The sequence below is a fragment of the Diachasmimorpha longicaudata genome, chromosome 8 (assembly GCF_034640455.1).
Source record: "Diachasmimorpha longicaudata isolate KC_UGA_2023 chromosome 8, iyDiaLong2, whole genome shotgun sequence".
In the NCBI taxonomy this organism is placed as follows: Eukaryota; Metazoa; Arthropoda; class Insecta; order Hymenoptera; family Braconidae; genus Diachasmimorpha; species Diachasmimorpha longicaudata.
Genome location: NC_087232.1, coordinates 7,119,353 through 7,135,239, shown reverse-complemented (window position 1 = coordinate 7,135,239; position 15,887 = coordinate 7,119,353). Strand labels below are relative to the sequence as shown.

At 38.7% G+C, this 15,887-nt stretch overlaps 3 protein-coding genes across 8 annotated transcripts; 2 read left to right on the top strand and 1 right to left on the bottom strand.

Annotated features, from left to right (window-relative positions):
* Nucleotides 1-1,051: 1,051 nt before the first annotated feature.
* Nucleotides 1,052-4,186, top strand: LOC135164981 (lysosomal acid phosphatase-like). Its single transcript, XM_064125823.1, has 8 exons — nucleotides 1,052-1,209; nucleotides 1,667-1,890; nucleotides 2,266-2,361; nucleotides 2,474-2,713; nucleotides 2,921-3,103; nucleotides 3,201-3,324; nucleotides 3,405-3,628; nucleotides 3,764-4,186. Exons 2-8 carry the CDS (start codon nucleotides 1,729-1,731, stop codon nucleotides 3,905-3,907), a joined length of 1,173 nt encoding a protein of 390 aa, XP_063981893.1. The 5' UTR covers nucleotides 1,052-1,209; nucleotides 1,667-1,728; the 3' UTR covers nucleotides 3,908-4,186.
* Nucleotides 4,187-6,860: 2,674 nt separating this feature from the next.
* LOC135164975 (EH domain-containing protein 3) lies at nucleotides 6,861-11,874 on the top strand. Of its 6 annotated transcripts, none has more exons than XM_064125810.1 (4): nucleotides 6,861-7,169; nucleotides 9,023-10,278; nucleotides 10,396-10,566; nucleotides 10,647-11,874. In XM_064125810.1, the coding sequence occupies exons 2-4, from the start codon at nucleotides 9,051-9,053 to the stop codon at nucleotides 10,856-10,858; spliced, it is 1,611 nt and encodes a 536-aa protein (XP_063981880.1). In that variant the 5' UTR covers nucleotides 6,861-7,169; nucleotides 9,023-9,050; the 3' UTR covers nucleotides 10,859-11,874. The 6 variants fall into 6 exon arrangements, with proteins under 6 accessions (XP_063981880.1, XP_063981879.1, XP_063981883.1 ...); XM_064125809.1 differs by having other exon boundaries at nucleotides 6,865-7,169; nucleotides 9,020-10,278; XM_064125813.1 differs by lacking the exon at nucleotides 6,861-7,169 and adding an exon at nucleotides 7,348-7,578.
* Nucleotides 11,865-15,880, bottom strand: LOC135164972 (dnaJ homolog subfamily C member 10-like). Its single transcript, XM_064125802.1, has 3 exons — nucleotides 15,478-15,880; nucleotides 15,069-15,222; nucleotides 11,865-14,898 (listed from the first exon to the last, which is right to left on the bottom strand). Coding segments are annotated over exons 1-3 (2,343 nt in total). The 5' UTR covers nucleotides 15,480-15,880; the 3' UTR covers nucleotides 11,865-12,711.
* Between the last annotated feature and the right edge of the window lie 7 nt (nucleotides 15,881-15,887).

The window sequence follows — 15,887 nt, the reverse complement described above, 5'->3', positions numbered from 1 at the left end:
TTGATTTTTGTAGAAATTATAAAAATTGGTAAACAGTCGTGCGCTCTATGTACCATACACGTATACCTGTCTCCTGATTAATGATCAATAAATATTAATTTAAACCAGAACTACATCGACTACGTCTTTATTTCATTGCCGAATGCAAAAACCAATCAAATTTGTCATGAAATGATTATCAGGTCGTGTAATAAAAAAAAATTGATTGGGCTAATGACGAAATTTACCATAGTACAAATTGCGGGGCTGATCATGTTTCAGTTTTGACTTTGCATAAATCTATGAGACAAAGTTGTTCAGTAAAAATTACGTGAAAGTTCCGTAATTCACAAGTGAGAAGAAAAAGCCGCATAAACATTGCGGAGGATCTAGTTAAAACTACGGAAATCTCCGTAAGATTTACGTAACCAGCTGCGTATTATTTACGGATCGTTCGGTGCTTTTTACTGGTTTTTTACTCTCCCTCGTGAATTACGAAAGTTCCACGTAATTTTTATTGAACTTTTTGCCTCCGCGCAACGAAGATATAAAAATAAACTTCCAACCTGTCCTAAAAAAAATATTCTGCTAATTTACACAGCATCGCCCAGTATTGGAATTCAATTTTTTTTCTCAAATTTCCGAAGAACAATCTCGCGTTTGCGTGAAATTTCCTTAAGGATGACCTGTCACGCAACCGCGTGTCAGCTTTTTATCCCACCGAGATTTCCCGCATTTTTCATTGAATTCAACCCAAAGACAACAGATGGGAGCACTCACTCTATCGTCCGTAAGGGTACGATTTAGGGAGATATTGTCAAGTGAGAAACAGGAGAAGAGGACTCGCAAGTGTCACGAGGACGACCGGCGGTCACTTTCACCTTCCCCGCATTTTTATCGGCTCCTGGGCCTCCTGGAGCAAAAAAAAAATGAGCGCCTTCGCCGAGATTTGAACGCTCGACCCCAGAATTGCTGAGTGGCGGGGACGAAACGCGTATGTGCGGAAAACGGTGTACAGCACCACGCACGGCTTCCGGAGGTACTTGTCTCCTGTTTTGATGTCGGCGACATCAAAGGTTGACAACACCTCCCAACCATAGTCGACGTCTGTTATCCTTGTCTGATGTCTTAAAAACTGTCTACACCTGCGTGGCGCCGTTAGTAGGACCGAAGAACTCTCTAATGACCAGTTGACAACGGCTGTGACGAATCATCTGCATATGTTTGTCGGTAATTATAACAAAACATTGCTAAAAACCCAATATTTACCTCTGATAAAAGTTAACTATTATACTACATTCAGTTCCTCTGGGTAATTACAAGACTGCTCATTATTACTGTCAAAACTAGTCGAGTCTTCAGACTATTGTTTTTTATGACTAGAAGACCAGAACTGGTCATTACATGAAATCAAAAACAAGAGATTCGAAAACCCAGATAAAACTGAACAATAATTCCGCTTTGGTCAGCTTCTCTGACTCCCAATCCATCAATTAATAAATCGAAGAAGTTCAGTTGGATAATCACGTGGGGCAAGTGAGTATGCACAACTTTTTGAACGGACTGTACTGTCATTGCTTCAAATGCGCCGCGCGGGAATTGATTTGATTGGTTGAGATTTATTTAAATAAACGAATAAAAATTGTGCGATGGAAAGGGACGAGCTCATAATTGATATTAATTTCAGGTAGATGAGTGTAAAAATGAATTAAGCCATTCTCTCGATCTCTTGTTAAGTGAAAGAAAAAAATGGATTCTTCGAGGAGTTTTTGGGTCCAGAACTGCCGATCTGGACGTCGTGGGATGTGTTTTACAGTTGTATTACTGGGTATTATCGTAGGATCAACGTTATTAGCATATGCCGCATTCGCGCCGAAGAAGAATCATCATTCTATTCAACAGATTGCCATAGTAAGTCACCTTAAGTTTGAATTCAAACAACTCTTCGAACAAACAATAGAGTACTTTTGTTTCCTCCCTTGCAATGAAGCCAATTAAAAGTCTACACTATTTCAAAAATTCGGGAATTATCAAGTCGCCTTTGAGAGGACCTTCCCCCTCTTATAATCATTTTAAAAAATATTAGAAATAAATTGGCTCATAACTGATGACTTAATAAATATTTTTATAAGTGACTCAAATGAAAAAAAAGTCACGAAAGCCACCTCGTTGTTTTGGAATTTCTGAAGCTCAGTAGCTTATCTCCTTGTTCATTAAAAAATACCCAAAACACGGATACTCGTTAAAGAGAGAATGTCTTATCATCTTTGTCTTTTCAATGTTTAGATATTCCGACATGGAGCTAGGAATCCTACGGAAACATATCAAAAGGATCCGCACATTGATCATAAATGGCCGGATGGTTGGGGGGCCCTAACAAAGGTAGCTAACTAATTATTTGGAAAAATTGTTTATTAATCATTCATCTCACGAAGATTTATGTCTCTTTACAATTGAATTCCTGATCAGTTATATATCTCGTTTTGTGGTGCAGGAAGGAATGCTTCAGCTGTATCAGCAGGGCAAGTGGCTTAGGGACCAATATGAATTTGTGATTGGAAACAAGTATTACTCAAAAACAACTCTAGTACGGAGTAGCTACGCAGAGAGATGTATTATGTCCGCCCAGGCGCTTCTAGCTGCCTTATTTCGGCCCCAGCCTGAGGATTACTTCATTCCCGATCTACCGTGGCGACCTGTGCCTGTAACCGCGATCCCAAGAGATCAGGACAAAGTAAATTCGATACACAATCGACCAATGAAGTTCGTGAGGAACGTGAAATTACAGCTTGTGTAATGTTATATGGGATGCGTTCACGACTTCCCATTCTCTACGAACTTATTTGATCGATGGGCATATTGACTCGCAACAGATCTAGCATGCATTATGTATCCCTTTGACCTTTCTGTACTAAATTTATTTTATTGCTTCGGTTTTTAGCTCATAACGGTGAAACATGTTTGCCCTAAACTAGATGAAGCGTTGAAGGAAGCGTATGTAAATGAATCGAGGAAATCAGGAACAGCAATGGCACCTTATTACGCCGCATTATCGTACCACACCGGCCAACACATCGAGACGATAACCGATGTTGAATTCCTGTATAATACTCTTGAAATTGAGGTAAAACATGGCGACTACTTTTTAAATAAAAAAAATCTTGAGTTTGGTCACCGAGAGGCAGAATTTTTTCTATTCTCATTTTTCATTCTTGTACTAGGCCCAGCGTGGACTTGAACTACCGGAGTGGACGAAACAATTTTACAACGATACAATGCGAGAAATAGCAGCTAGAAGTCTAGCAATATTCACGAGTAACACCCTACAGCGACGATTGCGAGGAGGTCATAAGAATGAACTCGTAATAACCTGCCAATGATGATTTTACATGATAATTTTTCAATTATTTTTTTATTACTAACAGGCCCACTACTGAAAGAGATATTGGATAACATGATGCGAGCGCGAAATGACCAGCACGAGAGGAAACTGTATCTCTATTCCGCTCACGATATTACACTCGTAAATGTAATGCGGGCAATGGGATTTACAGAGGAGTTATTCAAACCAGATTATGGAGCTGCTCTTATCTTTGAGCTTGTATTATCTGAGGATATGGAGGAGGGAGAACACGATTTGGAAGTCAAGGTAAGGATGTAAACACGGTGAATCAATTAGAAGCTTAAATGTACTTCATCTAAAAAATATTCTTAAAAAATCAAATTGAAAGTCGTTGAGACTCATCTTCTACTGATTATGATGTCAAGAGAATTTGTATTTCAGGTGAAGTACTTAAATAATACAAACACAGACGAAGCAACCCCTATCAGTATCCCTGGATGCAAGGAGCCATGCAAACTCCTGAATTTGTCGCATGCGTGGCAGGATGTACTTCCAACGGACTGGGATTCTGAGTGCAAAGTTTAATTATTGTGTAGAATTATGTGGACAAATATTTACCTGATATTATTTTTTCATCGCTAATTTTGCGCAGTAGTGAGGCGACGTGCTCGGAGGGTTGGGAATGCATGAAGTTGTTTTATTACTTTCTTATCCAAATCATTTGAACTGACTAAGTATAGAAATGTTAATTATTGCAATGTTATCGACGAATTCACTGATTTGTATAGTTTTTACTTGATTATTAACTACGATCGACGAGATTTTCATGAGATGCCAATCAATAAACTTTTCAATCTATGGGAAGTGCCATTGGAAAAAATTTATTAAATTTTCCTCTGTAAGAAGTGAACAAATGAAAATTAATGAAGCCTGAAGTGAGAATAGCTCATTATTTAGTCCTCACTGACTTTGCAAGGTTAATTCTGATTTATTTTCCAAGGAAATATTTTAAATATGAGCCTATCAGCTTCAAAATCATGTTGCTACCAAAGTGAATATGAAAATTCGTTGATAAAAAATTTTTGTACGTGGATTCTCAACTCCTGGAAAAATTTGATTCGACGGTTGAAAATATTTTTCTCTCTTCACGAGTTTTCGATGAAAGAATCGGGGAATTCCAAGTAAGTAAACCATTCATCTAAAGGAATTATCAATTGATATTTCTGCTATGAGTAAATTAATCAAGAAATTCAGATGCCTTTTCATTTAATTTCTCTTTTCTATAACAGAAGAAATGATCATTAGATTAAATTTATTTTTACCAATCATTTCACATTAAAAATCCATTTGCAGAGGCGATTTATTAAATTTGGAATTTTCTTTCCTACCAGTCTATCGTCATTCTTATCTTTAGATTCGTCGATATCATAATATCCCAAGAAATCGATTCGGATTATGATACGGCCCTTTGGAGACACGGAAGAGTTCCAGAATTATGCAAAAGTTATTCGAAAAACAGTAGCCACCCTTCCTGTAGAGGAAAGTTATTTGCCGACGACCTGAGATCAACGTTCCAGAGTGTTTTCGAGGTGTCTGATGATGACTATCTTGAATTGTACAAGCAGCGAAGTTCAACATTTACCCAAGAGATTCAACGTCAATATGAACAGTCGAGAGACAACGAGAGTATCACGACAATGTTAGATGTGAAAGAAATTTGCAAAGTTTACTCGCAATCAAATATGAATACCCTGAATAATAGAAGACAAACTCCGAATCAAACAAAACTACCTTCGAGAATTCCCAGACCAAAAACTAATAAACGAGGTTGTAAACCTATTAACTCACGTCGCTGTATGCATTATAAATAATTGTTATTCCAATAAATTTTTGAAATTTTATTTATTACAAACTGATTATGTTAATTATGTTCACCATTTTATTTCTCTGCTGATCGAACCGCTTGCGGTGGAATTCCCCGAATTCGTCAGGACCTATCGTGACCTTTTTTCCCCGAAGAGTCGTATTAGGAATTTTCTGAATTTCCCAGATTAGGTTTTATAATAATAATGCATAAATACTCATATCTAAACAACCGAGATGAGAATTAAACGCATTCTGCGAGCCTTGAGACGAGCGTAATGAACTATTTGGGTTGAAAAAGTAATAATTCCGGTCATGGACGCAATCCAACCAACGACAATCATTCTGTACACGGTTGAGCACTTGAAAGCCTGTCGATCCGTACGATATGCCACGAATCAAAGTCCGAGTTATCTACTTCGTATTTATATTTTGAGCTGTCATAGATGTCTGTAATTTCCGTTGGGCGAGAATGGAAATTTGGTGATACAATGACCCCCATGACTTATCCTAATTAACTCAACACGTTGCCAGTGAAAGAGCATTCTTTTCAACAATCTCAATTCATTCTAAACAGGTGTGAATTCCGTCAACTAAAAAAGAATTGCATTTGATCCCCAGAACGATTGAAAACTGTATTGAATTGAGATAACTATTGACCTTAATTCCTTTCTTCCGATAGGCACATCATGCAATGAGGTATTCTTTTATGATTACATTCATAATTCTTAGGACTATCTGTCCTTTAGAGGCAGGGAAAATATTTGAATAGGAGATTTCAGTCGAGACTACACAAATAGGACAAATCTAATACAACAGGTACAACGACAATACCCAGCTACTTCCTCTGACCTGGAAGTCTGTCCAATTCTCAAGTTCATATCAATCTACAAATTTCCGGTGGTACCCTATGAATGCAAAATTACGAATCAAGGCCACTTACACATTCTTAATTTCTCGAAATACATTATCTCGACAATTGACATCATAGCTTGTTGCCGGCTCTCTACCGATTAAACCCCATTATCGTAGGAGAACGATGAAATCAGTGATAGGGCAAAGTGGATCAGCACTCAAAGGTCGTCTAATTGGATTTCACAAGTTCTTTCCATCAAAGATATTCCTTCTCAAGACAACAGTTTTGGTTTTGGCTGCATCATTCGTTCGAGTGTCTACATAAGAATCCTATTTTGTGGATATTTCGAGAACAATTGCATTGACGAGGAAATTTTATGACTTATCTTGAAGAGGAAAGAAGGTCCAACAGATATCACCAGCGATTTTCCAGTAGATTAATGATTATGCAAAGGATGAGCTTGAATTCAGGATTTCCTCACTTGTTCATGTTAGCATAGGAGTGTGACTGCGATTTCCCCCACCTTCCATTCAACATGTTGAACCTGTAGTGTTGTATGTGCGTGTGAAAAGCTTCAAGTCGACCAAAATCGATTGAAAACTCGATGAAAATCAATTGGGGAAGAAAATGTCAGAAGACTTCCTTGGAAGAAGAATAAATTTCCAAAAACCTAACTTTATGATTTTTCTGTCTCGAGGCAATGGTTCTTGAAATAATGACAGTATAACCTGATCAGTCTTATTTTTGGATACATCATTTGGTCGATTGTTGAAATTACAAGTCGAATGTTTCAATTGTTCGAGAACAAGTGCGTTTGGGAGGAAATCTCATAAGACTTCTCTGGCAGATGAATCAATTTTCGATGAGTATCAATACTCACTTTTAAATTTTATTATGATTATATATAATCATTATGGAGAAGACGAGAGCTTGAAGTTGGAATTTTCTCATTTACCCGTGTAAGTGTAGAGTGGGGGTTGAGTTGTGTGTGAGTGAACCAACAGAGTTCCCAGTATCGTTCGTCACGATTATCACAGAAAGTACCAGGAATCCGCCTGCTGTACTTCCATATCTGCAGGCGTTCATGCTCCATGAACGGTGACTCAGATACTTAGTTTATTCGAATCAGTGAGTGTCAATTTTTTTCCCAATTTTTCAAGTTTTTGGTATTTTTGTGAATGAAAAATGATGAGAACGGGATGAAGAGTGATGTACGTGTGATTCTTGTGTGTTGTGGAGGTATTGGGACCGATATTCGAGAGGATCGATGTATTTTAATGGCTGGGGGAGTCGATGGGAGGATTCCATATGATAATGAATGCATATCGTTAATTTTTGCTGAGGAAATTTCAGGAATTTTAATCGGTGCAAGTGGGAGGGGGGTTGGAGCCCTTGGAGTTGGGATCCAAGGTTTAGGTTAGTTTGGGGTGACAACTCCCACGTTGACGTGGCTCGTGATATGAGGTGATACGAAGTTTTTGATAGTTTCAAGAACCATTCGGTGATTAGTGGTTTTCTTCTTTTGTTCTGCTATTTGGTGAGTGAGGTCACACATTTTTGGAATTGGTGGGTGAATGGTTTTTCTCTTCATCTTCAAGGTACTTGGAATTTTGAAAAAGGGAGTGAAAAGTCAATATTGTGAGAAGTGACAAGGAAAATATATATTCCAGACAATTTCTTATCACTAATTCTCCCTTGAATCGAGTGCACGATTGTGGACGACGTTTTGGCTGAATTTTCCATTCGGTGGAGTGATAGGAACTTGTGAATTAATGCAAAAACATAATATCTCGAAAAGTTGCCCTGAATTCTTCGATTTTTCCCCCCGAGAGTCCTTCGATTATATCCAGATTCAAAGATATCAATCAGAACATTCGTCTGTTCTGAAATCACGATGACCAATCTCCTTTTACCATATAATTTTATTGAACACTTACGGCGGGAGTGTCTTCACTAAAATATATAATTTAATAGCCGCTCTCTTTTCATGCTGTGATAATCAATGAATAAATGATTTGTTCAACGGAGGATTTCGCTTGTCAGTGAAAAATTCTCACAAATTCAGATGAATTTTTCCCACTGAAAAAAACTCACCTTTGAGATTTGCAACTTTATCATCAGATGATTGCTGTTTTTACTGCCATTCACCTTCATTTCTACACTATAAAAAATTGCACAAATCTATACGTGCAAGTCGATACTATTGATTCCTTTTACGACCTTCACACATCTACAAATAAAATAAATAACAACAGTGAAACCTGTATAACCATGCGTCGCTCCCTTTTACGCGATGACTTGAAATTTAGATTGGATGATTTTTCCCAATAACGATTGTCGTATCTGCACTGTTATCGAGAAAAAAAAATTCTCCATTTTTTAATTGTTTTTCGTTATGTAAGTCTCCTTCTTTATGAGCTAATCACTTTTTTTAGCAGTTTCACGTCAGTTGGTTACTGGCAATGGCTGAAAGAATTAGCGTCACCCAACTGGGCCTTCAGTCATAGTGAAAAAATCATATTCTGAATAATTTCATACCACTAGCTAGAAGAAAGTCACCTTTGTGTAGGAAAATATCGAATTTATTCAAAGAAAGTAAGGCAGATAATGCAATTTTTGATCCACCAAGCCCAGTAGCCTCAATCAAAGATGAATACGAATAATTGAGGTCAATTAAACCGCAGTGGACCTTTTTCCAGCGTAATGCGTATTCATTTATTTACAATTAACGATCAAAACTTCCGTTTCAAGCGTTAATGGAAAAATAAAAAGTCGATCTCGATCAGCAATTATTCAAAAACACTTCTTGAGCACCGACTTCACTAACTGATAACTCTGGTCATTCTGTTTAATTGTTTTTGTCAGGACATAGGCTTTTCCGGGCAATATTTCACGCTTTCTTCAACTTCCCCTTTCATATCCATTTTAAATTCCATCAATCGAAATAATAATTAACCGATTCTTAATAATCGTTCCAGTAGCTGTGAAATATCTCCGTAATCTGTCAAAATGTTTTCCTGGCTGACCCGCGAGGGCAATGACAAGCAGGACATCTTTGACAATGTCACTCAAGGCTTGAACCACATTTACAAGACCAAACTGCTGCCCTTAGAACAGCACTATCAGTTCCATGACTTCCATTCACCTCAGCTCGACGATCCAGACTTCGATGCTAAACCCATGATCTTACTCGTGGGTCAGTACTCGACCGGAAAGACAACCTTCATAAAATATCTGCTGGAGCGAGACTTCCCAGGGATTAGAATTGGACCGGAACCGACTACGGACCGTTTCATAGCAGTTATGTACGATCAAAAAGAAGGCGTAATCCCAGGGAATGCCCTCGTGGTGGATCCCAGCAAGCAATTCCGTCCGTTAGCAAAGTTCGGAAATGCTTTCCTGAACCGACTGCAATGCTCAATGGTTGCATCACCAGTTCTAAAAGGCATATCAATTGTGGATACTCCTGGAATTCTCTCTGGAGAAAAACAGAGAGTGGACAGGGGTTACGACTTCACTGGAGTCCTCGAATGGTTCGCCGAAAGAGTTGACAGGATAATTCTGCTGTTCGATGCCCACAAACTGGACATTTCTGACGAATTCAGACGCTCCATCGAAGCCCTCAGGGGGCACGACGACAAAATCCGCATTGTTTTGAATAAAGCTGATATGATTGACCATCAACAACTGATGAGAGTCTACGGAGCTCTCATGTGGTCCTTGGGGAAGGTCCTCCAGACCCCCGAAGTGGCTAGGGTTTACATCGGGTCATTCTGGGACCAACCACTGAGGTACGATGTCAACAGAAGACTCTTCGAGGCCGAGGAGCAGGATCTTTTCAAAGACATGCAGTCACTGCCGAAAAATGCCACTCTCAGGAAACTCAATGACTTGATCAAACGGGCGAGACTTGCCAAGGTCCACGCCTACATCATTAGCGCCCTCCGGAAGGACATGCCCAGCGTTTTTGGAAAGGATGCGAAGAAGAAGGAGCTGATTAAGAATTTGGGGCAAATTTATGATCAGCTCCAGAGGGAGCATCAGATCTCTCCGGGAGATTTTCCAGATTTAAAGAAAATGCAGGAGAGTCTGGCCCATCATGATTTCACCAAGTTCAATCCCCTAAAACCAAGACTGTTAGAAGTAGTTGATAAAATGCTTGCTGAGGATATCGCTAAACTGATGGCGATGATCCCACACGAGGAAGTTAGCAGCACGGTGGAACCGATGATCAGAGGTAATTATGATTTTATTCTTCATCTCGAGAATATGGAAATCCACTTCACCAACGCGAAATTCCGACCATTTACAATGTCGCAATGTTTTGAATAATTATTATTGTGACTTACTTCAGGGGGTGCTTTTGAAGGAGTTGAGGATCAGATCAGTCCCTTTGGGTATAAAAGAGGTGAGGGAATTGATGCTGGTGCGGGTGAACCGGAATGGATTGTCAACAAGGAGCGTTACAAATATGATAGTCTGTTTGACAGTCTGGGACCAACCGATGGAAAAATTACTGGAGCAGGTACGACTTCTCTGGGAATAAACATTTTTTTAAATGTTTGGTTGACTGGAATATCAATTCAATTTTAATGATCATTTCAGCCGCTAAATTGGAAATGGTAAAGTCCAAGCTACCTAACAGTGTGCTTGGGAAAATATGGAAACTTGCGGATTACGACAAAGACGGTTTCCTCGATGCAGATGAATTCTCTCTGGCAATGCATCTGATAAACGTGAAACTCGATGGCTACGACCTACCCACAGAGCTCCCAGAACATTTAGTTCCACCATCGAAACGAGGAATGTATGCATGATGAAATGAAAAATTATTCGCCCTGGCTGAGATAAATTAAGACTAAAATTTGTGACAGGCAATGGGAATTTAATTTTTGATATGAAATTTGAAAGGGTTCTTTTAGCACTGATCAATTTTTATGCTCTTTGTATTCGAGAAAACACTCATGATTGTCATGGTAATCCACCAACGAGGTAAGTCAACTTATCTCACCTTGTTTTCTACTGAATATCTAAAAAATTACAGGAAATGGCGGAATTTTTCTAATAACATTTTTTTGTAGAGAAAAATGAATTCCATTGCATCTAGATTTTTAGATATTTATCTAAAAATAAGGCCATTTCACAACAGAAATGTTTCTACATCACTGTTGCATAATAATTTATTGAAGCAAGCTATATCGAAAAACGAAGAAATAAGAGAACAAAACAAATTATATTTTTATTAAGACTTTAAGAAAATTTACAAAAACTATTGATTTGTAAGAGAATTATTTTGCTGAATCAATATGTTCTGTAAGAAATTGAAAAAATGATGTATATAGGTAAAGCTTTAAGAAATCGACTTTGTACACTGCATTTAACGTTCGTTCGATATTTTTTGAGCTCTATCAACTAGCTTTCTGCACAACAAAGTTTTTGACTACAAAATTATGATTCAAAATTTTGGGAGAAGACCATTAAAAACATTTTAAAAACTCAATAATTTTTTTTTCCTCCAATCTTGTCTTCTGCCACTCTCCGAAGCATTTAAGCTGCAGAGATACTTAAAAATTAATCTGCCAGCCTTACTTTGCTATTGAATTTTTTTTCCAATGACGTTTGTAATAGCCTTTCATCAATGATAAATAGAAGAATCGAAGGAGTGTTCATCGAACAAAATAACTCATGACTGTAAGTACCATGATGTTGAATGTACACACAGCTGCACAAAATACGTTTCTATTTATTTTATGATTTACTCATCATCATTCCCACTGTGTTCAGAAATAGAACAGAAAGTACCTATTAAATAAAAAAAAGTGATGAGGTTCAATTGATCCATTTATTTGATGATATCACGTGAAAATGATAACATTCTGTTTCCCTAACAGTCTACATTAACAATGTTTGTAAATTCCCCTATGGGGAGAAATTTTCTCGTTTTAAATGCGTCAACGGAGTATTTAATGAAGGATATTTTTCAAATTTGTATAAATATTTCAAAATGTAGCGGAGAAACAGCAACTGACATTTTCGTAATCTTTTTGCTAAACAATGTGGATATTTGATTATGTACACGTGGATAAAAACCATATAAAAATACTAAGTGAATATTTCTAGTTCAATATCTTCGTCTTTCAGCAGTTTTTCAGATTCTGTGTTTTCATCTTCCTACACTTGCACTATTTTTATCTTCACGACATTACTATTTTTACTTTTAAAATGATTCCCATTCAAATGGAAGCCTTAATTTTCTTTGACAATCAAAGATTGAACGTCTTATCAAGTCAGCCAATAATTTGGATTAGTCTGGTGGTTCACTGGGTCTGGAAACTATTGGCTCACCCAGTCTATTTTTAATTCCATTAAACTTATTTCATGCACAAAAAAAATTAAAAATACCAATAATTAAATAGAAGTTCTAGTTTAAAAAAACAGGAAATTCCATTAAAAAATTAAAAACCTGCAAATACCAAAACATAATTTGTTGGTAAAGTATTTCCACTATCTGAGTGTCTTTCAAGCATACTCCCTACAATACTCGTGCCTCTCTACCCTCGGTTTCCATCCTCTACAGGACGAATCGTAGCTCCATATTTACAAATACTGAATCATCAAAACTAATATCAATCTCTCAATATCTGCCACTCAATGAACCACTACACCTCTCTCACAACTCATCATGTCTTTCACCATTCTTCATCCGCCTTATTACCTCGTCTTTAATCTCCTCAGCAGTCGTGCTCTCCACCTTTTGCCCTGCATGCAACTTCCGGCTGTCAGTCTGATAAATAATAACCGTCGGATAGGCCTGAACCCCAGCTCGTCTGCAAGTAGTCAAATGCTCGTCACAATTCACCCTACCAAACCGAACCCTCCCCTCGAGCATCTGTGCAGCAATAACGAAGTGCGGCTCAAGTACTTGACAATGTCCACACCAAGGTGCATAATAATCGATCACCCAAACTTCCTTCTTGTTATTAATCACTTGTCTCTCCAAATCACGTTCACCCAACTCCTTGACTTTGATCCCCAAGAATTGTACGATCCACCTCACCAAGGAGGTTGCGTCTCTGTTACCGTTGTACATCGCTACTTGATTCAGTCCCTCACTTCCTAGGGGATACAGTCTGATGGTGGGATAACTTCGAACACCCTGAGCTCGACAAAGCTCAGTGTACGCTTCACAATCGACGCTTGCTACCTTGACATTTGGCAGAAGATGAAGAATTTTGGCAACTGACGTCCACTCAGGTGCTAGTTGTTGGCAAGGGCCACACCAGGGTGCAAAATAATCCACAACCCATAAAGTATTGCTCCTCTTTCTTCCCAAGGTCTCATAAAAAACAGTCGAGGTCAGTTTCAGGACTGTTGGGTTCATTGATTCCTTTATGAACTCGACGATATTTCTCGCTGTCTTTTGCAAGGTGAATTGAGAGGTGATTGAGCCATTGATCAGCATCGCTGTTGGATACGATCTGATGTTGTATTGACGACAGATTGATGAGTGGACTGTGCAGTCTACTGTGCCAAAATGAATTGTTGATTTTTGAAAGTGAAGAGATGCTTTTCGAAGCTCTGGGAGAAACTGCATGCAAGGGGGACACCAAGGGGCGTACCAATCAAGGAACCACACTTCTTCAGACTGGGTTCTTCGCTCAAGAATTGCCAAAATTTTTGAGGCTGAGAGGGCCCACACGTTCTGAGCTTTTATACTGTTCTCGGCGAATTTCGCTATGTCATTTATTTTACCTTTCCCGTGGCTTAACTCAAAGGCGCCGGAGGGCTTCAGGACACCCCACATGGGGTAGCGGTTTATGGAGAGCGCGGAGCAGAGCGCCGGGTAGCGACCGCAGTTCACCTTGGCCAGGTTGACGTCCTGGATTATTCCGGGTAGGGCTTTCAAGAGCAGGTCAAGCTCGGTAGCGTGACCGATATAAAAACAAAGCAACCATCCCTCGGAATCGCTCTCGGATCCATCTCTGATCCTCTCAAACTCCTCACCAGTCATTTCCTTGGGTTCTGGCAGCTGCTCGAGTACTTGATGCACCAAAGATTCAACATTATCGAGTTCCTCGAATAGGACCGGCGATTTAGACTCATAAGTTCCGTCGGGAAGGAACACAGCTGATGTGGAGGCCTCCAGAAGATCATCGCAGTGGTTTTTATCACAGTTAAAGACTCCAACCGTCAGAATATTCTCAAAAATTGCGGAAATTTTCATTTGATCCTCATCCTTAAAGCACTCTCGGTGTTTTCCACACGTAAAAATTAACCAGGGTTTGTCCCTAGACCTGGAATCCTGCATCAAGCGACTAAAACTCCATTGAGATAATTTTTCCAAATTCACATCAAGCCTGGACATGATGAAATCTGATATTTCATCGTAGGTCTTCCTCGAGGTGAATCTAATGCCGGACTGACTATTCCTGGGGTAAAAGAGGAGGGTTGGGTAAGACTGGATGCCCAGTTGATGACAGAGGAACCAATCGTCTTCGCAGTTGACTGCCCCCACTCTTATCACTCCCTCAAAGTCCTTTGCTATTTTTCTCCAGGTGGGAGCGAGGGTCCTGCAGTGACTGCACATCGGGGAATAGAAGTTTATCATCCAGATCTTTTCAGAGTGGATGAAGTTCTCATGGTAATTGTTCTTATTTAGGGTGACGACTTGTGGATCGTCGTCATAAATTCCGAAATTGTCCTGATAATACGACCAGGAGTGGTAGTTCTGGTGGGTGCTTTGGCCATTCAGACCTTCCTCTCCATAGAGATCGTATTTTTTACGCAGGTCTGAGTCTTTCAGGACTTCGTAGGCTGTTGTGTATTTTACGAATTTTATGTGGGCCTCTGGATCGTCCTGTTAACGCGAACGGACATTAAGAACGAGATAATAAAAAGGGGGATTGAGTAAAAGAAATAAAATTAATTTTCTCTCGATTTAAAAACATACGGGAAACTTTGAGCGGGAAAGTTATTAGAAAGTTTTGATAATTTTGCAATATCTATGATTATATCTATGGTACGTACACTATTTTTATCAGGATGATGGGTAACAGCAATTTTTTTGAAAGCCTGTCGAATGGCCTTCTGATCAGCATTTCTTTCGAGCCCCAAAAGTTCGTAATAATCCTCCCCAAAAGACCGAGAGGTGACTAATAAAATTATGATGCACCTGATGAACCTGGAAACTCGACAAAAATTATTCACTGAATGTCATTTCATTATTTAGTTTTCTGTATAACTAGCTATATATTTAAGTCAGTGGTAAATAAAGTCAACTGTTGGATGTGGAATACAAAATTTGAGGAGGCATTTTTTTTAAGTATTGAAAATATATCTACAATTATCGTGTAATCCAAAAATGTGTAAATTACATGCTATACTAGAGCTGTGTAGGCGTGCAGATTAGATTATTTAAAAGAATTATATTACTCACATGGCTGTAGACAGCAAAAACAATTCCTCAAAAAAGTTCTAAAAATGCATATGTGTTACTTTTATCCCAGTTCTCTTGTACGACTTCCCCGCGTGTTCAGATGAAGCTGTACACCCACATATTCCTGTCGACTTTTCCTATTTTGGATTTATCTTGCACAATCTCTAGAGCTCTGGACGGACCAACGACCTCTCTTAGAGCATCCCAATCAGTTGGAAATAATTCATAACCTCAACTCTTTTTATTTATTCCTACAGTTACTGAATATTCGGCGAGAATACGTGGAATATTTGCATTTATACTTGCTAACTTGATAACTGGGGTATAATTATTTTCCTCTGTTGTTGCGATAAGGAAAACGAAATGATTGAGAACGCCGGTGGAGTGTTTCAATTATTTAGCATTTTTAT

Coding starts and splice junctions, on each gene's coding strand:
- LOC135164981 (XM_064125823.1), top strand. CDS start 1,729: ATGGATTCTTCGAGGAGTTTTTGGGTCCAGAACTGCCGATCTGGACGT. Junction 2,714..2,920: donor TCCCAAGAGATCAGGACAAA/GTAAATTCGATA, acceptor TTCGGTTTTTAG/CTCATAACGGTGAAACATGT. Junction 3,104..3,200: donor ATAATACTCTTGAAATTGAG/GTAAAACATGGC, acceptor TTCTTGTACTAG/GCCCAGCGTGGACTTGAACT.
- LOC135164975 (XM_064125810.1), top strand. CDS start 9,051: ATGTTTTCCTGGCTGACCCGCGAGGGCAATGACAAGCAGGACATCTTT. Junction 10,279..10,395: donor GGTGGAACCGATGATCAGAG/GTAATTATGATT, acceptor GACTTACTTCAG/GGGGTGCTTTTGAAGGAGTT. Junction 10,567..10,646: donor TGGAAAAATTACTGGAGCAG/GTACGACTTCTC, acceptor TGATCATTTCAG/CCGCTAAATTGGAAATGGTA.
- LOC135164972 (XM_064125802.1), bottom strand. Junction 14,899..15,068: donor ATCATCCTGATAAAAATAGT/GTACGTACCATA, acceptor TCGCGTTAACAG/GACGATCCAGAGGCCCACAT.